Source organism: Canis aureus, chromosome 3, assembly GCF_053574225.1.
Source record: "Canis aureus isolate CA01 chromosome 3, VMU_Caureus_v.1.0, whole genome shotgun sequence".
Classification (NCBI taxonomy): Eukaryota; Metazoa; Chordata; class Mammalia; order Carnivora; family Canidae; genus Canis; species Canis aureus.
The window spans coordinates 75,680,516-75,705,331 of record NC_135613.1 but is presented as its reverse complement, the minus strand read 5'-3'; the positions used below and the strand labels follow the sequence as shown (position 1 = coordinate 75,705,331).

The 24,816-nt window shown below is 38.9% G+C and overlaps 1 protein-coding gene across 7 annotated transcripts in view; it reads right to left on the bottom strand.

Moving 5' to 3' along the window:
• Positions 1-24,816, bottom strand: part of ARHGEF12 (Rho guanine nucleotide exchange factor 12) — a 151,198-nt gene that overhangs the window by 7,692 nt on the left and 118,690 nt on the right. For 6 of the 7 annotated variants that reach the window (XM_077893879.1, XM_077893878.1, XM_077893874.1 and 3 more), the window contains 15 exons: positions 20,179-20,311; positions 19,125-19,160; positions 18,621-18,775; positions 17,087-17,233; positions 15,933-16,018; positions 13,748-13,873; positions 11,988-12,102; positions 10,548-10,648; positions 6,822-6,899; positions 5,423-5,498; positions 4,727-4,894; positions 3,796-3,883; positions 3,208-3,294; positions 2,994-3,073; positions 2,461-2,694 (listed from right to left, as the gene is read on the bottom strand). In XM_077893879.1, the coding sequence (XP_077750005.1) occupies positions 2,461-2,694; positions 2,994-3,073; positions 3,208-3,294; positions 3,796-3,883; positions 4,727-4,894; positions 5,423-5,498; positions 6,822-6,899; positions 10,548-10,648; positions 11,988-12,102; positions 13,748-13,873; positions 15,933-16,018; positions 17,087-17,233; positions 18,621-18,775; positions 19,125-19,160; positions 20,179-20,311 (1,710 nt within the window). The remainder of the gene's footprint in view (positions 1-2,460; positions 2,695-2,993; positions 3,074-3,207; positions 3,295-3,795; positions 3,884-4,726; positions 4,895-5,422; positions 5,499-6,821; positions 6,900-10,547; positions 10,649-11,987; positions 12,103-13,747; positions 13,874-15,932; positions 16,019-17,086; positions 17,234-18,620; positions 18,776-19,124; positions 19,161-20,178; positions 20,312-24,816) is intronic. The other variant, XM_077893877.1, reaches the window with a different exon arrangement.

The window sequence follows — 24,816 nt, the reverse complement described above, 5'->3', positions numbered from 1 at the left end:
GATTTAGGAAGGGAGAGGAAAAAATCACATTCACAACAGCACCCGCAGACTGCCAGGACTAAATTAGTTTGAGGAATTAACCATTATTTCTAAAAGTAAGTACCTTTTAGTAACATAAAGTCGAAATATTAATTTCGTACAATCATTTCTTGGTTTTGCATTGAAAACTGAAATAAAGCGCTATCGAGAGCAGATTTAATATTAAACGAGACTTGGAAAGATGTAAGCCCTCTGAATGAGGAGGCACTCCTAAATAACCAATACCAGGCCTACCTCTCTTTTTTTTTTTTTTCCTCCACGTAACCTGAATGATACCCTTAAGGAACTTCTTAAAAGGATGTTAAAAAGCTGTGTTATGCTAGAAAAGAAGCCCTGAAAAAGTTTGCTTTTTCCAGAAGCAGACAGTATATAACACAGGCATTATTTTTTCCAACTTATTAGACACACAGAACATTTATTTTATCATTTATAATAATCCATGGAATCCTTAAGTGGTGAAGAAAATAAAGCTGCCCTGTAGTAAGATCGACTTTCAGGGGCTCCTGGGTGGCTCCGTGGCTAAACGTCTGCCTTCAGCTCAGGTCATGATCTCAGGTCCTGAGATCGAGTCCCCTGCTAAGCAGGGAGCCTGCTTCTCCCTCTCCCTCTGCCTGTCACTCCCCCTGCTTATACTGTCTCTCTATCTGTCAAATGAAAACAAAATTTACTTTCAATGACTTGAAAGCATGCATACTTCTGAAGAAGAAAATGTTTTTTAGTTTTTAAAAATGACCTCACAGATGAGAAACTTCCTTGGGCTGTTAAAAAGAGAAGCGACTTAATTTTAAATGGGCAAGTGTATGCTGTGAGGCCACTTAGCCAATGACAGAGTCACTGCGACAGTGTCAAACTCTGAGAAATCATTCTGACTGCTCATTCAGGAGAATTGACAATAAATTAGATCTTAGAGAACGTGACTGATTCTGTACTTTTAACTCTGGCTTAATTTCTATCTCCTGTTTCTTTTGACAAACAGTCTCCACACAGGTCTGGACATTAGCCCTCTGTTCTTTGGTTCTACCAACACTCCCTGAGAGATGCTATGCGTTCCTACGGCTCTGACACTCAAATCCATCCTTTCCCTACCCTCTTGCCAAAGCTCTAGTCTTAAGATTCCAACTTCCTGCTTGTTACTTCCTCTTAAATAGCCTGCCACTTTTTAAATTGATCCCATAGTCTCTGGCAAACAAAGAAAAAGGTGGGGGAAGAGTGCAGCAGTGACCAGTGGTGGTCCTTCCTGACTCTGATTTCTGACAAGAACACTGAAATTATCTAAATACTGCCCTTTTCTTAGCCCTGATACCAACCAAGCCAATCGTTTGAAGTATTTCTTGACTCCCCACTTTATTTATTTATTTATAATAATAACTTTATTTTTTATTGGTGTTCAATTTGTCCCCACTTTATTTTTATTCCTCTGATACTGTTCTAGTCCAAACCGTTTTAGCCTCAAGCCCAGGCTACTACAGCGGCTTCACCCTAGCCATGATTTCCTGGCCTCCTCTCACTCCAACCCTTCTACCCTCTCAGCCAGAGCCATCTGTTCTTACTGGTCACACCCTAGCTTAAAAACTTCAAATGGTTCTCTGCAGCTAGAGAAACCCTTCTCAGCCTTTCCCCACTGCCAGTACACCTGTGAGATGGGACAGGCTCCCATTTGTGATTTTCAGCCAGCTGGAGAGGGAAGGGGAGGGGGTAGCCAAGGGCAAGGGCCACCCATCTTGTGAGTATGCGGGTGTGTGTGTCATGGAGGGGAAGAGAAGAAGGGGAGGAGGAGGGAGAGGATGGGTCAGAGTGGGGGGGGGAAGAGAGAGAGAGAGAGAGAGAGAATCTTAAGCAGGTTCTATGTCCAGTGTAGGCCCGATGTGGGGCTCGATCTCATGACCCTGAGATGACGACCTGAGCCAAAATCAAGAGTTGGATGCTTGACTGACTGAGCCCCCCTAGGTGCCCCAGGTGCTGTGCCATCCTTAAAATCCAGAGCACTCAATGTAGTTGTCAAGGTTCACAATGGCTGGCCTCCACATCCTGTTTTCTACCCTTCCTCTCCCATGCCTCTTCTGGTTATGTGAGCACCCTCAGGACCTCGGGCCTCTGTGTTCTGGTCCGACCATTATTCTTACCTGCATATTTTCTGCACACCTATCTGAATCTTACCTACTCTTCAAGGCGATAATCACCTCCTTCTTGTGTCCTGACACCTGCCTCTCTGGTCACTGCCACCAAATCAATTCTGGCATAGATGTACTGATTACTTAAAAAGGTGGGAGGTTTTCTATCATCTTCCCAACTAGATGGTAAAATTCTTTATGGGAAAAGTCAGCGTTTTCACTTCTCTGGTTTCTTCCTAAATGGCTGCACAGTACATTACACAACCCACTACTTCTTAAGTATCTGTGTTAACTTATGAATAAAACTTACAATTCCTTAGTGCATCCAGTGCCCACCGTTCTTCGGAGGCAGGCAAGTGTGGATCTGGGATTGTGATCTGATAACTTCCTCCAGCTTCCTGCAGAGTCCCATCTGTATGCTGCTCCTTAGCAAACTGCCTCTCGGCCACAAACAGATCATCTACCTCGGATTTCCCAGAGGTACCCAGTGAATGAGACTGAGGTTTTGATGATATTAAGGGAGACTCTAATCCCAAATCTCTGTCTGTTCAATGGAACAGAAAAAGTAGAATAGATCTTAAACAAAACTTTGAACTTTTAACATGAAGCATTCAGGAAATACTTAGAAAAAAAAATAACCACGTGAGTACAGAGATCATCGGCTGTTAAGTAAAATACACGGCACTTAGAGCAGTGTTACAATGGCACACAGGAGGCTCGTAAGCGGTTTGTTAAATAGCTGATGTGAGAACTGCATAAACCAAAAGACTTAAAGTTTCTTTGCATTTTAATAAGTAATGTATAGACTACATTCTTCCAGGTAAACCTAATGGATCAGTTTACCTGGACTCTGCAAACCAGGGACTGAAATGCTATGATGTTCCACTTTTAACTTTGGAGCTGCTTCTTCATCGTTGTCTCCTCTGTACAAGAAAGAAAACAATCTTTCAGCTTCAAGAGATGCCCAAACATCACTGCAGTGAAAGGTAAGGATCATCCGTTCCTTTCCTGATCAAAACACAGAGTCAGTCCTACTACAACGCAAATGCACACTCACTCGCAAGGTGGTGACTGTGGCAATGGGATTGGCTTTGCGGACTGTTCCTTCACTGATGCAGCCATCCGACAGATTAGGTCTTGCCAGCTGCAGGAAGTGTGAAAAGGATCCAAAATCCAAAAGGGAAAGGAAAAAAAAATGCCCTTTAAATATACACTCAGAAAGAAATAATAACAAAAACAAACCAGAAACCAAACCAAGCCAATCCAACAAAAAAACTCTATTTCCACCAGAGAGTGTCTTTATTTTGGCAACATTAGGTAGAGATGATAAAAAACACTGGACCTTCAAGAAAAACCTAAGCAAACAATGTTATGGATACAGCACGCATTAAAAACCTTTGCTTGATGCTTCTGAGAATTGTTCTTTAGAAAAGATACTTTCAATAGCATAGCGCTAAAACAAGGGACATCAATCTTGAGAGGACCACGTTCTTAGACAGTATCTCTTAAAAAATATAGAGGAAGTGGTTTTTTCAATATAGTTTTTGGTTCCCGAAGTATTACAAAAACCAAGTTTATAGAATGTTATATTCTATATATCTATAACAAAAACTATTAGAGCAAGGTAGCTGTATCTAATACATACACAGTCTTTTCAGAAACAGTCTGTGCCACCAGTTCATAAATCTGGGCTCCATTGTCTGACATGGAGATGACAAATAAAGCTTTGTTATCTGGAAGAAACAAGACAAAAATTACTCTCACAACATGGATATGACCTACAGAAGCCGTGAAGGATACTTCTCGGGTCCTGGTTTATTCTGCATCTTAATCTGGGTAAAGGTTAATGTGCTCACTTTGTAAAAATTCATCAAGCTATAAAGTTAAAATTTGTGTAACTTATCATATGTTACATTGTCTATGTTATACTCCAATAAAACAAAGATCCTAAAAACTAGCCCGGGTTCCACATAGAAACAAGGAGGTGTACATACATCTGAATTACTCAACACGATGACATTTTTGCATTTATTTTGAATTGCCCTGTTGCTAAATTGTTAATTAATGAAATTTAGTAAATGATGAAGAAAAGAGGTCGTCAGCTTATCTTGCCACTATGGAACTGACAAGTTTGAAAAGGGATCCCACTGTTACTACGGTTAATGTATAATTTGCTAACTTAAACTGATTTCAAAAAACCCAAACTACACCCACCTCTCTGTTTTTGTTTGCTCTTTTACCACAAATCAAAAAGCATACCACTCTCATGTAACTCTTTTCATTGGGATTATCCCTCAATTCACCATCTTCCGTGGTAGTCTGTCAATGATGTGAACATGGACTAAAGATTAAAGCAGTATGCAGGAAATTTTCAAGAGCAGAAAATTGCTCAGAGAATCTAGGCACCCCAAAGAATTTGGGGGTAGAAACTCTTTAAGTAGCAACCAAATTTCATTTCATTTGTTTAAGAATGAAACAGAAACTCTCTACCAGCTGGGCTGTTTAAACAATACCAAGGATCTCATGCAACTTTATGATGAACCTGAAAGCTACTGTCACTCTGTGGACATACTTGCCTGTTGCCACTTGTCGAACCAACACTGTATTCAACTTAATGACAGGGCTAAATGTGTGTTTGCTGTCAGCCGTGGATGCCAGAATCTTACTATGACATCTTAACACCAGTCTATCATCCTGCTTTTGTAACAATACAAGAATGTCTTCCAGCAGCAATGTGTATAGATCTGGAAACCAAAATGTAGAGAAGGTGATTAGTGCAGAAACTGAGATGTGTTTTATAAACTTTGTAACAATTTGACAGAGAAAATTTATTTCTGTTAAAGCTAATACATTTAAAAAATTGACTTGCTATTGTCTTTTTTAGTTCCATTTTTTAATAATTCATTTTTATATTGTATCGCACCAAAGCGTCAGTCGGTGACTGACAAGAAATTAAAAAAAAGCCACCATGATTCCTCAGCATAGATAGTTTGAAATGGAGTGGTTTAAAGAAAGCTTATTAGAGAGCTCATTAGAATACAAGAATGATGGAGACATGACTGAATCATGACAAATTTTTCTGCTTTTCCCCCTCAGTGAACATTTAATGTACTTCACCTATAAAGAAATACCATAAGCAGATCTGCAAATATAACACAGGGCAGCACTGCTCACTGCTGTTGCCAAAATCTGTGAACGGTTGTTTCTTCTCTTTGGCCCAAAGGAACTTTAATTTCTCCACTCTCCGTAAAACTGACAGACACGATACCTACCAATAGTTTTATCTCGATTCACCTTCCAGACCAATGGCCCTTCATGAATCATCTTCCTTTTCGTTAAATCCAAATTCTGCCAAAATAAAGAGAATTACACACAAATTATTTCCAAGCTCTGAGACGATATGCCATAGAGTCTCTTTTCAATAAATTCTTTATATAAAAGATACCATTTACCTTCACTATCATTATTGGTATTTGCGAACTGCTGAACATGGAATAAAGATCAAGTTACAGTAAGCTGCATACAATTTCCTAAAAAATTAGAGGTATCTTGAAAAACATTCAGAGGACTGCCTTCCAAGTCTCACAATAAATATATGATAATTGCTTATGAAAATGAAGTTGCAAGCATTCAGCCACTGGATTTGCAGCCCATCTAATTATTCTATGAATAGCTAGATGAGGATGATGCATAGTTTATCTATCTGTAAGAGGCCTGTGAGTGCCAGGCTCTAGTTCCAAACAAAGTTCTAAGGAACAGTACTCATGAAAAAGTCCAAGTAGTACTTGATCTTGCTCTAAATATTAATAATTTATTTTATCAAAAGATTCATTTGTTCATTCATTCATTCATTCGTTCATTCATTTAAGGGAGGGAAGGGTAGAGGGAGAGAGAGAATTCCAAGCATACTCCCTGCTGAGCATGGAGCCCAATGTGGGACCCTGAGATCATGGCCTGAGCTGAAAATCGAGAGTCGGACACTTAACCGACTGAGCCACCCAGGCACTCCTACTAAATATTAATAATTTAGTAAGAAAATCAGCCCTTAGTATAGGTAGCTCTAGAAAAATCTCATCCTCTGGAAGTGAAGGCTAAGCGTATTAAGCGTGCTTTTTGATAAGCTGCTCTCTGTGATACAAGTCTAGTCTACCAGCCACCAAATACAATTTGCAAAAGCAACCCCCTACTGAAAGAGCACAAGAAAGAAAATCCTAAGCAGTTCCTTAATACAAAAGCCTCATGTAATAGAAATGGCAATTACAAAATTTTTTACTATCATTCCCATAATGATTTCAACACTCATGCTTTTGAAGAGTTTCATGAAAAAATTATCTTGTTTTACTCAATAATCTGTTAAGTTCCCAGAGTGAACACCCCTACTCTCATTCAAACTATAAGAACACAATAAAATTAAATGATTGATGCTCATTAAGTGTCCAGCAAACTCCTGTTACAAAAAGTTAGTTTTACATAAAATATTCCTCTAGTAAAAGGCTAAGTCATCTTCACACAGATCAGATGTTGAAAAGGAAGAAAAGAATCATAAATATAGACAATCTAAGATACAAGAACTTCAGGTGATGGATTATCCCCTCTGAGATGTTAATAACCTGCCAGGTCTTTAGTAAACTGTGTTTTATTTTTTTAAATTATGATTAGACTATCTCTCACCCTGAGCTCTTCCACATTTGGGTACTCTGACAACTTCAGATTGGAGGTATCCAGGCGACGCTGGTAGTCTTCTAGTCGCTGAAAATTAAGACAAGATGGAACCAAGGTCACTGCTTTGGATATTAATAACCTCCCTGTTCCTAAGCCAAATGGATGTTTTTCACTCGCATTTTACAGAGCTCTCTTCAACACCAGACATCACTGACAGGTCTTCCTTCTTTAAGAAAGAGAGAGAGAGAGAGAGAGAGCGCGCGAGCGAGCATGTAAGGTGGGAGGAGCAAAGAGAAAGGGAGAGAGAAGCTCAAGCAGACTCTGCACTGAGCATGAGCCTGACAAGAGGCTCAATCCTAGGACCTTGAGATCACGACCTGAGCAGAAACCAAGAGTGGATCACTCAACCAACTATGCCACCCCAGGTGCCTCACAGCTTACTCTTTCTTAAAACATCCCTTTTCCCTGGCTTTGGAGATATCACATATTCCTAGTTGTCTAGGAATTTTTGGCTGTTCTTGCTCAATCTGCTTTTCAAACTCACTGACCTTTAACTAGCTTATGGCTATTTTTCGAATACGTAAGCATGTACATGGTACAAAATGTGAAAATATAAGGCACACAATGAAGTCTCCCTCCAATCCTGTCCTCTTGCCTCCCACTCCCAATATTCTCTCTCTCTTTTTTTTTTAAAGATTTTATTTATTTATTCATGAGAGACACACAGAAAGAGAGGCAGAGACACAGGCAGAGAGAGAAGCAGGCTCCATGCAGGGAGCCTGATGTGGGACTCGATCCTGGGACTCCAGGACCACGCCCTGGGCCGAAGGAAAGCACTAAACCACTGAGCCATCCAGGGATCCTCTCCTAATGTTCTCTAAAAAAGCAATCCCTAACACCCATTTCTTAGGCAGCCTATGAGAAAAATTCTAAACAAATAGAATATATGCATATATAAGTATGCTTATTTCTGTACATGGTGTGTGTATATGCATCCTTTTAAAAAGACATGGCAGTATAATATGTTAATATATATACTACTCAAATGGTAGCATAATCATGTACACATCTGTTAGTATCACTCATCAATGTACCTTCGAGACTGCTCCACATTAGCACATATAGAGAAAACTCTTTTAATTTATTTTTTTTTTTAGAAAACTCACTTTTTGAATGGCTCTATGGTATTCAGCTCTGTGAATGAACTACAGTTAATCTAACTACACTTTACTGATGGATATATAAGTTACTTCCAATCTTCTCCCATAACAAATACAGTGATATAATGTCCTTAAAACATGTATTTTTATAGATGTGTGTGTATATATATCTGTATGATAAATTTTTTTTAAAGACTTTATTTATTCATGAGAGACACATACAGAGAGAGAGAGAGAGAGAGGCAGAGACACAGGCAGAGGGAGAAGCAGGCTCCATGCACCGGGAGCCCGATGTGGGACTCGATCCCAGGTCTCCAGGATCAGGCCCTGGACTGAAGGCGGCGCTAAACCGCTGAGCCACTGGGGCTGCCCTGTAAGATAAATTTCTAAAGAAACAATTGTTAGAGATCAAAGCATATGTGCATTTTCCCCTAAGATTATAAGAATGTCCAAGTACATAGAAAAGTCTGAATGTGTATAGTCAGCACTCAATAGATCTACCATTTACATTCCTGTTGATATTTACTGTATTTGTTTTATCACATCTGTTCATTCCTCTAGCTATCCATCAATCCACCACATATTTTGAATACAATTCAAAATAATTTAACAGTTGTAAGCACACTTTACTTTTAAACATTTTAGTGTGGATATCATTAACAAGAGTTCTATATTTAGTTATTTTTCAAAGTAAAATTTACATGCAGTGAAATGCATATATTTTAAGTGTACCTTTCCACAAGTTTTTACACATGCATGCACCTGTGCCATCAAACTCCTGTCAAGATACAAAATATTACCTTCACCACAGAACGTTTCCTCTCACTTCTTAGACCTACACCTAGTTAATATCTCTCCCCATATCCCCAGTGACAACCACTTTTCTGACCTTTTTTTCCACCATAGATTAGTCTGTTCTAGAAGTACATATAAATAAAATTATATATATGTACTCTTGTCTGCTCTTTTTCACTCAGCATCATGTTTGTGGGATTCATCCACGTTGTATGTATCAGCAATTCATTCCTTTTTATTGCTGGAATTTATTCTCCTAGTTTGTGACTATACCTCATTCGGTTTATGCTAGAAACATTCTTATACAAGTCTGTGGGCACAGATCTTCATTCCTCCTGGGTAGATTACCAGGAATAAAATTGCTGGGCCAAAGGGTAGATGTATGAATATGTGCATTTTAAATTTAAGTTCATATTGCCAAACTGCCCTCTGGGATTTTATCATTTTACACTCCAAACAACACATTTGGAAGTTCCTGTTTTCCTACAGCCTCATCAACAGAGCTATTGTCATACTCAGTTCCTAAGAAACTATATCCTGGTCCATGGATTAAATTAAGTTCTATTTATGCTCACAATCTGATTATTTTTATCTTTGGTACAGTCCTCTTAGAAGTAGATCCATAGAGCCAACTGCATACTGTATATCTTCACTTGACGTTCCAAACTGAACTCTCTCCATTTTCCCACAAACCTGGGGCTTCTTCCCTCATCCTGTCCACCCAAATACGCAAGCCAGAGGCCTGTGATTTATTCCTACCATCACACCTCTTTTCAAATCCTTCTCTAAATCACAGTCACCACATCCTATCAGTTTTACCTTCTAAATACTTTTACAATTCTTGCATCTGTCCTGAACTGCTGCAACAGACTATACTGAGCTCTTTCATCTCCTCTCTGCCTCCTTCAACTGATTCTCCACAGACTGGTATGAGTGGTACTTACAAGGTGAAAAACCTGAACACGTCATTCTTCTTCTTAAATGTCTATAATGAATTCCTACTGCTCTCAAAAATCACAATCTTTAACACTGTCTACAGTAGGGCCCTATATGACTTGGCCCTGATCTATATTTTTCCTTATTTCATACCACTTTGACTTTGCTTTTTTTGGCATGATCCACACTAACCTAATTTTTCAGTTCCTCAAACAGGCCATGCTTCCTTCTTACCCCAGGACTTTTGTACATGCTGTTCCCTCTACTTGTAAGATTGCACCCTTCTACCTTCTTTTGGTTTATTTCATTTTTCCAAGCTTGGCTTAAATGTCAATTCTTGAAGGAAGCTTTCTCCAATGGCCACCACTCAACGCCCTCAATCAGGCTTGCCCTACATGCTCCCACTAGTTACACACTCCTAGCATCCCAAAATTCTCCTTCATAGCAGCTATCAACAACTCACATAAAATACTTATACTAACATCTGCTCAATACCTTTCTATCCTGCTAGAAAATAAGCTCAGTGTGGGCACTTAGTTTACTCATTTACTTAAGCACTCTACATCCTACACTCAGTATACAGATGCTCTAGAAATATTTGTTGAATGGAGAGATGAATCAGAGAGCAAACACATAGCTTCTGATGCTCAAAAAGGTCAAACACTAGCCTGATGTTCTACCACAAATTAGTCTGGGCCCACCTAGTGCATAAACAGCTACCAAATGCCCCACCTGTCAATCATGTAATGGTAATTTCAATTACTATTTCAGAGACTCCAGTTAACACACTAGTTTAATACTCTCACTACATTGTCCTGTATCTTCTTGCTCTTCCCCATCTTACCTGTTTGTTTTCTGCCTCCTTGACAGCCTGATTTACGTAATTTAAGATCTGACGACAGTGATCTGCGGCTTTCTTCACCTTCTCCCTTTCCATTGGCCATTCTAAGCATGGGGCAAAAAATCCAGAACGTAAAATAAAGGAAAACAGAGAAGAACATAAGTATATGTATGTATAAATGAGATACCATTATATGTCAACAGCTACAAGAATGTACTAAGACCCTAAATATTTTTATGCCAGGCTAAGATCTGTGGCAAAGTCTCAATTCAGATCATTTTTCCACAGATGAGACCTCTGATGATAGTACATTAAAAGATAAACACTCATCTTTAAAAAGAAGCCACTGTATGGAATCCCAGGTTCAGGAGCTATGCCTTCCTTCGAGTATCAGCTCCTCTAAGTTACGCACTCTAGGGATTGGGTCTCACTCATGTTGTAAGCTGTATGAATGGGACCCCTTCTCCCCCTAGGATCTCCCAAGTGCGTACCCAATGTGGTATGTACCGTGGACCTGTTAAGCAGTAAGTAATTTTTTAATGATAACACAATTCAAAATAACTCCAGAATAAGTCTTTTTTTGAATTTAAGATTACATTTAAAGAAAGAAAATAGATTACAGCATGTGTATTATTAAAAGATGAAATTCACGAAAATACATTGAGATTACATTGAGGTCTACAATGTAAAGTCAAAATCAGAATATTTAAAATTACAGTCTTCTGAACAGTCCACCTATATTGAACAGATATGTTAAAGTATAAAAATTAACATTTATGAGTATTTTCAAATTCTCAGGCATATGAAACAGTAGTTTGATTGCATAAAATTATTAATGAGAACTGAGTATAAGAGCCTAAAGCCCAACTGAGAAACTTGGATTCACTTCCCGGTTTAAAACAGAACTGGAGTTACAACACATTGATCGGGCTTAATAAAGTACATGTATAGACACAAAGCAAAGCATCTCTTCACCCAGGATAAGACATCTTCAAAGCAAATATGACATATACTATATAGGAAGGACTGCACAAAGTGTATTCTATCTATAAAGAGCCAGATGACAAATACTGTGCACTTCAGGGACTAAATGGTCTCTGTCACAACTACTTAATTCTGCTTGTTGTAGTGCAAAAGCAGTCAGAGACAATTTGTCAACCAATGAGCACGTCTATGTTCTAACAAAACTTTTTTACAAACCTATGTGATGACCCAAATTTGGCCCATGATCCATACTTTGCCAAATGCTGTGTTAAAAGCTACTAAGGGAGTACATTAAATCAAATAGCCTAGAGAAGACTGGACTGAATCTTGTTAGAAAATGCTGCCATACTCTGGAAATTGAACCCATGGGCATCAGGATGCCGTGAGAGATTATTTAGCAGGACATGGAGTTTTCTTGTTTTGTTCCCAAGCTTTTTAATTTCACTGAGAACGCTGTACCTGTGTATTTGGCAATATTATCCAACAGAAGAGGGTACTTGGTAAGCCTCTGCATCTGGGTAGGAATGATATCCTTCAGCTGCAGACGACGACACAGAGGATTACTCTCAGCATCCTAAAATTAAAATTAAATAAGGGAATTTGTGATTCTTATTAGGACTATAGTTTCCTAATATGTGCCACATACCCATCATAAGTCTACAACATCACAGTTCTGGTTATTAAATCAAGACGTAAAGCCTGGTGAGGTATACTATGGCCACACTATACTTCTACTCACATAATGGGGAAGGGGAGCCTTTATCACTAAGCCAGTGGTTTCTTTCTTATCTGTTTAAGCAAAAATTGAGAATATCCACAATCAACTCTAAGAACTGCTTGCTTGTGATAAAACAGTTTTATCTTTACATATTCATTTTCCTATGATTGGCATTCCTACCAAAAGTTAGTCAGCTGATTTGCTATTTGCCATTCCAAGTAGGTACAACGGATCATCAGTCTGGATATACATACACACACCAGCTCATCTCAAATGGGGGTCTGCAAACTCTTCAGTAAAGCGCCAGATAATAAATACTTTAGGCTTTTCATGCCATACAGTCCTTGTCATAACTACTCTATTTTGCTGTTTTAGTGCAAAAGCAACCACAGACAGTATGTAAATGAACAAACATGACTGTGTGTAGTAAAGAGTTCTGAGAGTCTGCTAGATTCCCACTCTCTGGTGTACGCAGCCTGTATAATCTCCCCTGGACCGTGGACAGAACCTGTGAACATGATGGGGTATCACTGATATGATTAGGTTACTATAAGTTAACTTCGTGTTAAGAAAAAGGAAAGCTTTTCCAAGGTGAGTCTGACTTAATCAGAATAGACCTTAAAAAAAAAAAAAAAAAAAAAAGCTGTCAGAGAGATACAATCCTTCTGACCTGCAAGAAAGGAAATAACTATCTTATAAATTGCCTGTAGGGGCCACGTGGCAAAGATCTGGGCATTCTCCAGGAGCCGAGAGCAGTTTCTAGCCAACAATGACAAGAAGGCTGGAATCTTGGTTATACATTTACAGGGAAATGAATTCTGTGAACAATAAGGGAACTGAGAAGAGGACTGCAAGTCTCAGATGAGAACTGCAGCTCCAGCTAACCCCTTCCTTCAGCCCGGTGCAAGCATGAAGGGAGGACCCAGCTAAATAATATCTGTACTCCCAAACCACAAAAATTGTGACCTAATATATTTGTATTCAGTTGCTACATTTGCGGTAATTTGTTCTACTGCAGTAAAAATTTACTATACCATAATAAAACTCCACAAAAACAGGCAAGAGGCTGGATAGGACCTGTGGGCCACAGTTTACTGACCCTTGAGTTACACCAATATATACACCTCAATAAGCATGACTGGTGTCACACTCTTCTGTGGGCCCATTCTCATGTTATGACCATAGTATTGTAACAGTGTACATGGGATATTTTCTGACAATATCACCATGGCAATGTGGACTCCTATGTCAGGTATTTTATTTTTTTGTGTGTGTCAGGTATTTTAATCTTTTATTATTTACTATAATTAATTATTTATTATTTACCATTCCACTCTCACCTTTATATACTCCAAGAATTTAAGAAGGAACATATGGCTTTAAAAAGTGTTAACATAATCCTTATAAATATCTTAGTCTTAGAATTTTCCTAGTTTATTCTATATTCCATAAAAAAATCACATTATTTTTTTTTTTTTCTCACATGACTCACTCAACTCACTTGCACAAAGGTCTGGAATCGAGAATCCTTTTTCTGACGAGACTTGATCATTTCCAGGGCAAAAGGTTGGTTACTGCAAAAGGTAGCAGCGGCGTGCTTCAGCTTGTCCTCCCCTGGTCCACTGAACTGTGCCAAGAATGCAAAGAACACAGCAGAGAATGGCATACTGAGCTTATCTTAAGGCCAGGCAAAATGAGAGACAACCACCAATCCTTTCAGTATTCCACTAAGTGCTCTCAAGTGAATGGAGACTTACATATCTCTGTGGATTATCAATGTTTCTCCATTAAAAAAGGTCAGACTGACACATGCAGGCCTTTTCTGATCATAGCCTATCACAATGTTTTCCTGCTCACAGCCTACCACAACTTAGAAAGGCTGACACTGGGGGAACAGGAGACACAAAAGGCTTAAAGACTGAAGTTAAAATCTGATTTTTTTAGAATCTGATAGCTCACAAAAATTACTAACTGCTCCATAAAGAAAATCTTTGAGATTTTAGTTGATACTTTACTATATTATACCACAAATTTTTTGTTTCAGGGGCTCGTAGATGGCTCAATCAGCTGAGCATCTGACTCTTGGTTATAGCTCAGGTCACGGTCTCAGAGTCCTGGGACTGAGTCCCACATTGGGCTCCCTGCTCAGCGTAGAGTCTGCTCAAGGCTCTCTCTCTATGTCCCTCTCCCCCACTCATGCTCTCTTTCTAAAATAAATGGATAACTCTTTTAAAATAAAAATTTGTTTCGAGTAGTGTGCTGCCAAGCTAAGAGAACTCAGTTAAAACCTTTCCTGCTACCCTGAGATCTACAAAATGAGCTACACTATCACAGAGTAGCTGTAGAGTAACTTGGGTTTTTCAAGGAAGTGAAATCTCCTTAACAAGAATAATGCCAGAATGAGCCTGAGAAGATGCTTTGAAAAGCTGAGTAAATACAAGATGAGACTGGACAGTGATTTCCTGATCTTTTCTATGAGTCAAGTGGCTAAGAGAAGATCTCCTATGGGATTAGATTCTCAGCTATGATCTCAACATCAACGAAGGGAGTAAGATGAACATTGTCTTAGTCAACTTTCTAGTATTTGATCTTCTAAAAAGTTAGCATTATAAAGTTACCAAAACCTTGTGGCATTTCCCCAAGCAATCTATAAATTTCTGTGGGCATATCTACACAGTTTCTGTTCAACCTGGACATTTAGCATTTTGAGAACTGTGTCATCTGTTTCACTATTACTCATAGCCTTAACTACAACATTTTCTTTAAAAGTTTGGATCATACCTACTTTCCCCTAGAAAAATTTTCTGTATGTCCTACTTTGGGTCTCCCTGCTGTATCTTCCCATAACAACCCATACTCTCCCTTTTTTATAATTCTTATCGTACTTGAAAGGACTAATGACTGTTTTCTCACTGGTTATCAGCTCCACCCAGGCAGGAGCCGTGCTCGCTGTGATTGCCACTGTATCCCCAGCGTGTATCCCCAGCACCTGGAACAGTGTACATACTGTGGGGGACATACAAAGAGTCGGACAGAAAAACAGAATGTGTCTAACAGCTCTGATGGTCTCTGAACTCTTTCCTTATACTGTAAATGAGATTAAGTAATTTTCACTTTTCTACCTTTGTGATGGTAGTTCTGGATTTACAACTGTAATGTTTTACAGCATAATTCTGTGATTTGGACAATGGAAGACTGAAAATTCTACATTAGTTAAATTATTTTTATCAAGATTCATTTTGCTCTCTGTTCATTAAAACACAGAGAATATCTTTATTTTGATGAAAAGAGAGCACTTAGTTTGAATGAGCACAAATATTAAAAAAAATATTACCGAGGGCAGCCCCATTGGCTCAGCGGTTTAGCGCTGCCTTCAGCCCAGGGCGGGATCCTGGAGACCTAGGATCGAGTCCGTCAGGCTCCTTGCATGAAGCCTGCTTCTACCTCTGCCTGTGTCTCTGCCTCTCTCTCTGTGTGTCTCTTGTGAATAAATAAATAAAATCTTAAAAAAAATATTACCAAGAATAAAAAGATACTAACCAAGAGAATACACACTTGGACCCCTTTCGTCTTTATGGTAACTTTGCAAGATGTATGAGTTTGCATATTTGGAAAGATTACTCCACCTTGAGTCTGATCTTTAAGTCTCTATAAAAATATTAAAGTGAAATAGCCAATTTCCTTACCCAGGTCAGCAAATCTTCCCCAATCTGATCAATAACTGAGGTCTCATTCCTCTTTCGAACAGCCTTCATTTGCTCATTCAATCCAACTAAGGGGGGAAAAACAGAAAATAATTAAGTATACCTGCATTTTAGTTCGCATTACTGGTTGTACTGAAAATTTAGAACCTAAATTTTTTAAAAAAGGATTTTTAGAACCTAAATTTTTTAAAGGAACCTAAATTTTAAAAAAAGGATTTTCACAGTAGTATGGCTGCCTCTGGTCTCCTTAAATATAAATCTGAAAGCAATTCTTCTGCATACAGATATTGTTGAGCTCTATCCGAAAAACAGGTGCCAGAGCATTGAAACAATGTGGAAACTAGCACATTACACACTGTATATGTACATCAAATATGCATTTAACTTCAAGACGCCATCATAACCATGCTCATAAAGAAATTTCAATAGAACAGGTGATTCTGCCCCCTGTTCCTCTCAAAATGTTTTTGTTCACAGGCAGTTGTTATAATCAACCTGAACCTGTCGATGCATGCTGTTGAAACCTAAGATCACCCACAAAGACATAAAAAGGCATCAATTTGGTAGGCAGGTGTTGGCAGTTGGCGATGGCATCCTTGATGAAAGAAAGCTTGAGAATTAAGGATCACAGAGAAGCAGTGACTTACAGAGAAAGGAACTGTGTCTACAAAAGTCTCAGGAGACTATAACCAAGGAAAGCCAGCAAGGTAGAATTTTTATAGATTTACTCAAGCATTTCAAGCAACAATAAGATAATTCCTAAAAATTACCCCATCGTGATATTAGATGCTGAGTATTATATATAAGTATATATACACACACCACACAAATTATATGGCATATATATATTTAAAAACATATACACTACAATTGATAAGAAATTTCCAAGGGTATTTATATTTTTCATCTTTGACATTAACTTTAGATCCTAAGTCCTGTGGTAGCACTTCATATACAAAAGGCTAATGGTGTGGATGAGCGTCTGGGGAGGGGGATGTTCAATGATCTGATCACTTCTTTATGTTATATGCTCACATACAACATGGATGCACTTAGAAAAGTTTACTGTTATGATGCTTTTATATACTCACAATCTTTCATCTATTAAAAATGTTAGGGACAAAGATTTTTCTTACTGTGAAGTTGAAGAATATCTTCCAAGTTTGAAAAAATCTTCCGTAGTTCTGAAGGGGACAGAATTCCTTCCCTGGACACTCGCTGATAGAATACTTGATCAAGAACCTTTAGTGTTCGGACATGAGCTCTTTCAGTGTAGAACAATTCTAAGCAGAGAAAAAAGGAAACATGAAATGTTACCTCGTTCTGAATAATTCCGTGAGACCAAACACAGGCTCTAGCTGGAATTAAGCAGCAAATGAGCTCTATAATAATTATTTATAGTTTTAAAAGGATGTAGTATCTCTCATGTCACTTTCTAGATTGCATGAGACCCTCCTACATACCGGCTCTAAGAGCTGAGTGCTGGCAAATGAAAAATATCATTCAAAACTATTCTGGGGGCCCTGGGGTGGCTCAGTGGGTTAAGCGTCTGCCTTTAGCTCAGGTCACGATCCCGGGGTTCTGGGATGGAGAACCGCATTGGGCTTCCTGCTCAGTGGGGAATCTGCTTCTCCCTCTATCCATGCCCTCTGTTTGTGCTCTCTCTCTCAAATACAATCTTTTAAACAAACAAACAAAAAAACCCCAAAACTATTCTGTATATTAAAGTTAACAATGGGGCTCCTGGAGAGCTCAGTTGGTTAAGTGTCTGCCTTTGACAGGTCATGATCTTGGGGTCCTGGGATCAAGCCCCACATTGGGCTCCCTGCTTGGGAGGGAGTCTGCTTGTCCCCTTCCTTCTGCCCCTTCTCCTGTTTGTGCTGTCTGTCTCTCTCTCTCTCTCTTGCTCTCTCACAAATAAATAAAATCTTTAAAGTTAACAATGTACTCCAAAATCCTTTTGTCTTTTCACAACACTATCCACCAATCATAGCTATAACATCAGAAAGCAGTAAGCCCAAACACCATTTAGCCTATTATTTCTTCAAAATAATAGTACTTTTGGTTATCTGATTTGCCTATAAACCCTCATTTCTGAGGCTAGACTTGTTATTTCACTATGTCTCAAAGTTATCAGACACAGGAAAGGTATTTATTGAAATCGCATCCTAAGGATAGTGGAGGGCACAGCATCCATGTCACCCACATCTTTGTCACATATATATATTAGGGCAAAATAAAGAACACTGCACTAGGGTAAAGGGACACCTGACTCCCAGTTTTGTCCCTATCATTTATCAGCTAGCTATATGATCTTGATTCATTCAACCACCCTGGGCCTGAGCTTCCCCATTTATACTATGCATAAAAATAACTTAACGATGAGACCAGGCTGCCTTAATGACTGTTCAACTTCAAGATCTATAATACTATGAATCTTAAACATCTTGAAAGCTAAACACCTTTTCCTTTTAAATTACCATTAAGAACACAGAATCATTTGCATGTTTTGAGTTGGAAAGCTCAAGGATCATCTATCTAGTTTAACTCCCCTCTGTATAGAACAAAAGGCTAGCAGAAATTTTGAAGCCAACTCCAAAGCTTGGGGGCTTGTTTTAGTCTAATAAAACTCACTGTATGTGAACAACAACAAAGTCTAATTAAACTCACCATTAATTACTTCCTGTCTTTTGATCTCAGAAGGCTTTAGGCCCAGTAACACTTCTCGACTAACGAGCTGTTGCCAGTTGGGTGGATCTGTCTCTAAGTCATTTTCAAACTGTTCATCCTCACTTTGACTTTCTCCAAAAGCTATGCTGTCAAACCTGAATGAAAAAAACCAAAAACCAAAAAACAACAATGAATTCTATTTGGGGACATCAGATGGACAATGGGAAATGGAACAAGTTTTTCTATTACAGTAAATAAGTCATATTTCTGAAGTACTGCTTAGCACAGGGCCTGAAACATCACCCTCTCCTACAAAATGACTTATCTATGTTATATATACCTCTATAAATATCTTTTGAATGATGTGTGTTTATTAAGAATTTTCTTTTATACTAACAGATTTGTATACAGGTTTTCCTTTCCTTTAAAACTACGATGTCAGAGAAAAAAAGATATTATTTCTTAAAATATGCCTCTATTGAAAGCTACTTTAGGATTACTTACTTTCGAAAGGGTTTTGGTGTCCCATGCTCAGTCACCCTAAAACAATGGGGAACAAAGGGTCAACAAGAAAACAAAACAGTAATCAAGAAATTTATGCCTGAACATTTTCCAAACATACAGATGGCCAACAAGATAAGAAAAGATGTTCAACATCACTCATCATCAGGAAAATGCAAATCAAAACCACAAGGAGATATCATCTTGTCAGAATGGCTAGTATCAAAAAGACAAGAAATAACAAGTGTTGGCGAGGATGTGGAGAAAAAGGAACCCTTGTGCACTGTTGGTGGAAATGTAAAATGGTGCAGCCACTGTGGAAAACAGTAAGGAGGTTCCCCAAAAAATTAAAAATAGAAATACCGTACAGTCTACTAAGTTCATTACTGGGTATTTACCCAGAGAAAACAAAAACACTAATTTCAAAAGGTACAGCATAGCGAATACAGTCAGTGGTGTTCTATGATGACAGGCAGCAGCTACACCTTTGGCTAGCACAACATAAGGTATACATTTGTTATCACTATGTCCTATACCCAAAGTGAAGGCAATGCTGTATGTCAACTACACTTCAATGAAAAGGAGAAAAAAGAAATTTATGCCAGCAATACTAAAAACTGGGTTAAACTACAGTGACGGATAAATAATTCTTCTAGATAGTCAAATGATTTGATACAAAATAAATTTAAAACACTTCAGTAGAGACACTTGAGTGGCACAGTGATTGAGAATCTGCCTTCAGCTCAGGGCCTGATCCCAGGGTCCTGGGATCAAGTCCTGTATTGGGCTCCCTGCAGGAAGCCTGCTTCTCCTTTTGCCTATGTCTCTGCCTCTCTCTGTGTCTCTCTCATGAATAAATAAATACATAATCCTTTAAAAAAATAAAATAAAATAAAAAATAAAACATTTCAGTACCTAATATTTACTACCAATAAGTTCTAGGACTTTCCCAAAAAGCACATGTGGGGGAAATGCTACTAAGTGTAGGAATAATATACAATGAAATAGCTGAGGGTTCTCCTAACATCCCCACCCTCCAAAGATACCACTGAATCACCTTTCCACTTCCCATTCCTCCTCCTGCACTTGGTCTAAGGGAGGAGGTGGGAAATCAAAGATGGTATTGGGAGTCCGAGGGGTATTATCTATGCAGTCTCCAGATGCTGGTGTTTCTCCAACTTGCTTTGATCCTGGAAAGACAAAATTCAAAAACTCAGATGGTGCTAATGAAGATAATGATTCCAAAAAAAATTAGTCCTGGAAGAGAACTTCAATCTATCCATAGCCACATTCCTATTCAAACAGTTGCATGTCATCTAGAACCAAAATTTTAATACATAAAATTTTAAATGCACTAAAAACTGTTCCTAGGAATATCATGTTTAAGCAACTTTAAAAAAATCAACATAATGGGGTGCTTGGGCGGCTCAGTCAGTTAAGCCTCCAACTTCGTTTCAGCTCAAGTCATGATCTCAGAGTCGTGAGTGAGACCGAGCCCCATGTGGAGTTCAGCACTGTGCATGGAGTTGGTTTGAGATTCTCTCCTTCTCTCCTGCCCCTCTTTATGTAATATCTGTTTCTCCCTCTTCTGAGGATTTTACTCACTTATACTTCCCATCTTCACTTCCCCCTCATTTCTTCCCAATGTTTAATATTATTATTATTATTATTATGGGGTTATTATTGGTTATTACTTAAGTTTAAATGATAGAATTGTATCTACATTTTTGTGTCATCAAGGAGTTAGTACCTTAACACTCTTGTCTATCAAAGTAGGTATTTAGTATCCATATTCTTCCCTTTCATTGTATTTTTTTTTTATAAGATTTCATTTATTTATTCATGAGACAGAGACAGAGACACAGGCAGAGGGAGAAGCAGACTCCCTGCAGGGAGCCCAGTGTGGGACTCCATCCCAGGACCACAGGATCACACCCTGAGGTGAAAGGAGACTGCTCAACCACTGAGCCACCCAGGTGCTCCATGACTTAACTTTCTTGAACAACTTTGTTTTTCTTAGTATTTCTAAATTACTTTGATTGCTGTCAAAACACTGTCATTTTATTCACATCTCAGATTTCTTCATTTGTTACATCATACTACCAACTGCTTAAAACCTCCCTTTTTCTTATCCCCTACTCCTTATGTTCCAATCTGGGGCAGTGGCTCCCTTTGCCTATGACCTAACCATCATCTGAGACTTGCTTGCCCTTCACCACTTCCCTGGGATGTTTCCAGTATTTCCCAGACCCCGTAACACTGCCTTCTTTCATTTTTCTCTCATTTTGCTGAAGTATGTATCTTCAAATCATGTTCAGGAAAGGACACACTTCAGTTAAGCTTTGAATCCTAGCATATCTGAAAATGTCTTTATACCCTTCTTCATGTCTGATGGGTAATTTGGATGGACATAGAATTCTAAGTTCAATAATTTTTTTATAGTAAGTTGCAAGGCCTGATTCCCATGTAATCTAGCCCCTGGTGTGATCATGAGAAATGTGATGCAGCATAATCCTCATTTTCCTTCCCCTCAAAGCTTTTGGGACTTGATCTCTGGTGTACAGAAATTTTTAGAGACATTCTAGGTATGGTTCTTGTTGTTACTTTTCTTACTGATATTAATTCATCATAGGTGGTTCCCAGCGAACTCTGTCTGAAGACAAGTCTTTTTCCCTTTGAGATGGTCTCTTCTATCATTTCTCCAATTGCCTCGCCTCTTATTTCTCCTGCTGATGTTTCGTCAAAGAAGAGAGAGACGTTGGACCTCTCAAGTGGCTCTCTACGTAATTCCTGTCTCTCTGATTTCTATCTCTCAACATTTCTGATATACATTCTGAAATATTTCCTTGACTTTATTTTTAGGGACTTTTTTTTTTTTTTTTAAACTCTTGGCAGCTGTGGTGGTTTGAAAATATGTGCACAAATTCTTTGCTACTCCTCCCTCCCTTCTGGGGGTGGAGCCTAACTCCTTCCTGCTTGAGTGTGAGCTCGATTTAGGGGCTGGCTTTAACTTGCTGAAATGACAATGTGTGACCACAGAGACTAAGTCATTAAAGATAGGGGGGCTCCTTTCTTGTGCTCTCTTTTGGATCACTTAGGGGAAAGTTAGCTACCATGTCATGAACACTCATGCTGTTCTGTGGAGAAGCCCATGTGGTGAGGAGCCAAGGCCTCCAGCAAGGAGCATAGGCCCGAGGCCACCAGCTACCAGTGTGAGTGCAGATGCATGTGTCTGGCCCCAGCTAAACTTTCAGATGGCTGATTGACATCTTGACTGCCACTACAGGAAATAGAATTGCCCAGCTAAGCTGCTCTCAAGTTCCTCACCAAAAATGTGACATAATAAATATGTTTTGTGTGAAGCTATGAAGTTTTAAGGTAGTTTATCACAGTAGTTATTGTATTCTATGTAATAGTTATATTATTATTTTTAAACATTTTATTTATTCACTAATGAGAGACACAGAGAGAGAGAGAGAGAGAGAGAGAGAGAGTGGCAGAGACACAGGCAGAGGGAGAAGCAGGCTCCATGCAGGGAGCCCAACGTGGGACTCAATCCCGGTCTCAAGGATCACGCCCTGGGCGAAAGGAGGTGCTAAATCACTGAGCCACCCGGGCTGCCCAGCATTATTATTCTTGTTTTATAAGTGTAATAACTTTTAAAATTTCCCCAAGCATACTAACTTAGAGGTATTTTTTAAAGTTTTTGTCTTTTACCTAAATTACTGTTTTCGGCCAGGGGCAGTTTTTTTTAAATTTTTTTTATAAATTTATTTTTTATTGATGTTCAATTTGCCAAGATATAGAATAACACCCAGTGCTCATCCCATTAAGTGCCCCCCCGCCCCCGTGCCCGTCACCCAGTCATCTCCACCCCCCGCCCACCTCCCCTTCCACTACCCCTAGTTTGTTTCCCAGAGTTAGGAGTCTTTCATGTTCTGTCTCCTCCCTGATATTTCCCACTCATTTTTTACTCCTTTCCCCTTTATTCCCTTTCACTATTTTTATATTCCCCAAATGAATGAGACCATATAATGTTTGTCCTTCTCCGATTGACTTATTTCATTCAGCATAATAGCCTCCAGTTCCATCTACAATGAAGCAAATGGTGGGTATTTGTCATTTCTAATGGCTGAGTAATATTCCATTGTATACATAGACTACATCTTCTTTATCCATTCATCTTTCGATGGACACCGAGGCTCCTTCCACAGTTTGGCTATTGTGGACATTGCTGCTATAAACATTGGTGTGCAGGTGTCCCGGCATTTCATTGCATCTGTATCTTTGGGGTAAATCCCCAGCAGTGCAATTGCTGGGTCGTAGGGCAGATCTATTTTTAACTCTTTGAGGAACCTCTACACAGTTTTCCAGAGTGGCTGCGTCAGTTCACATTCCCACCAACAGTGCAAGAGGGTTCCCCTTTCTCCACATCCTCTCCAACATTTGTGGTTTCCTGCCTTGTTAATTTTCCCCATTCTCACTGGTGTGAGGTGGTATCTCACTGTGGTTTTGATTTGTATTTCCCTGATGGCAAGTGATGCAGAGCATTTACTCCTGTGCGTGTTGGCCATGTCTATGTCTTCCTCTGTGAGATTTCTGTTCATGTCTTTTGCCCATTTCATGATTGGATTGTTTGTTTCTTTGCTGTTGAGTTTAAGAAGTTCTTTATACATCTTGGAAACTAGCCCTTTATCTGATACGTCATTTGCAAATATCTTCTCCCATTCTGTAGGTTGTCTTTTAGTTTTGTTGACTGTATCTTTTGCTGTGCAAAAGCTTCTTATCTTGATGAAGTCCCAATAGTTCATTTTTGCTTTTGTTTCTCTTGCCTTCGTGGATGTATCTTGCAAGAAGTTACTGTGGCCAAGTTCAAAAAGGGGGTTGCCTGCGTTCTCCTCTAGGATTTTGATGGAATCTTGTCTCACATTTAGATCTTTCATCCATTTTGAGTTTGTCTTTGTGTATGGCACAAGAGAGTGGTCTAGTTTCATTCTTCTGCATGTGGATGTCCAATTTTCCCAGCACCATTTATTGAAGAGTGTCTTTTTTCCAGTGGATAATCTTTGCTCCTTTGTCGAATATTAGTTGACCATAAAGCTGAGGGTCCACTTCTGGATTCTCTATTCTGTTCCATTGATCTATGTGTCTGTTTTTGTGCCAGTACCACACTGTCTTGATGACCACCGCTTTGTAGTACAACCTGAAATCTGGCATTGTGATGCCCCCAGCTATGGTTTTCTTTTTTAAAATTCCCCTGGCTATTCGGGGTCTTTTCTGATTCCACACAAATCTTAAAATAATTTGTTCCAACTCTCTGAAGAAAGTCCATAGTATTTTGATAGGGATTGCATTAAACGTGTAAATTGCAGGGACAGTTTTTATGTTTATTTTGTATTCTCTTTTTTATGTCATTGATATAGTTGGCATTATGTATTATCTTAGGACTTGGTTCTAACAAGGAAATTTTACCAAGAATGAGTAATACTATTCATATTTGAGAATGCAGGGCTGGGTAGCTGCTGTGGCTTTCCTTTACAGCCATACGGATGTAAGCCCATTGTAGCTGGGAGCTCCCTGGGCAGAGTGAGACCCTGGCATGTTTACACTCAGGTTTTAGGCTCCCAATGTTAGAACTCCACAGCACTAATATTACAGAGGACTTACCTTGCCCTACATAATTCAACTTTTCTAA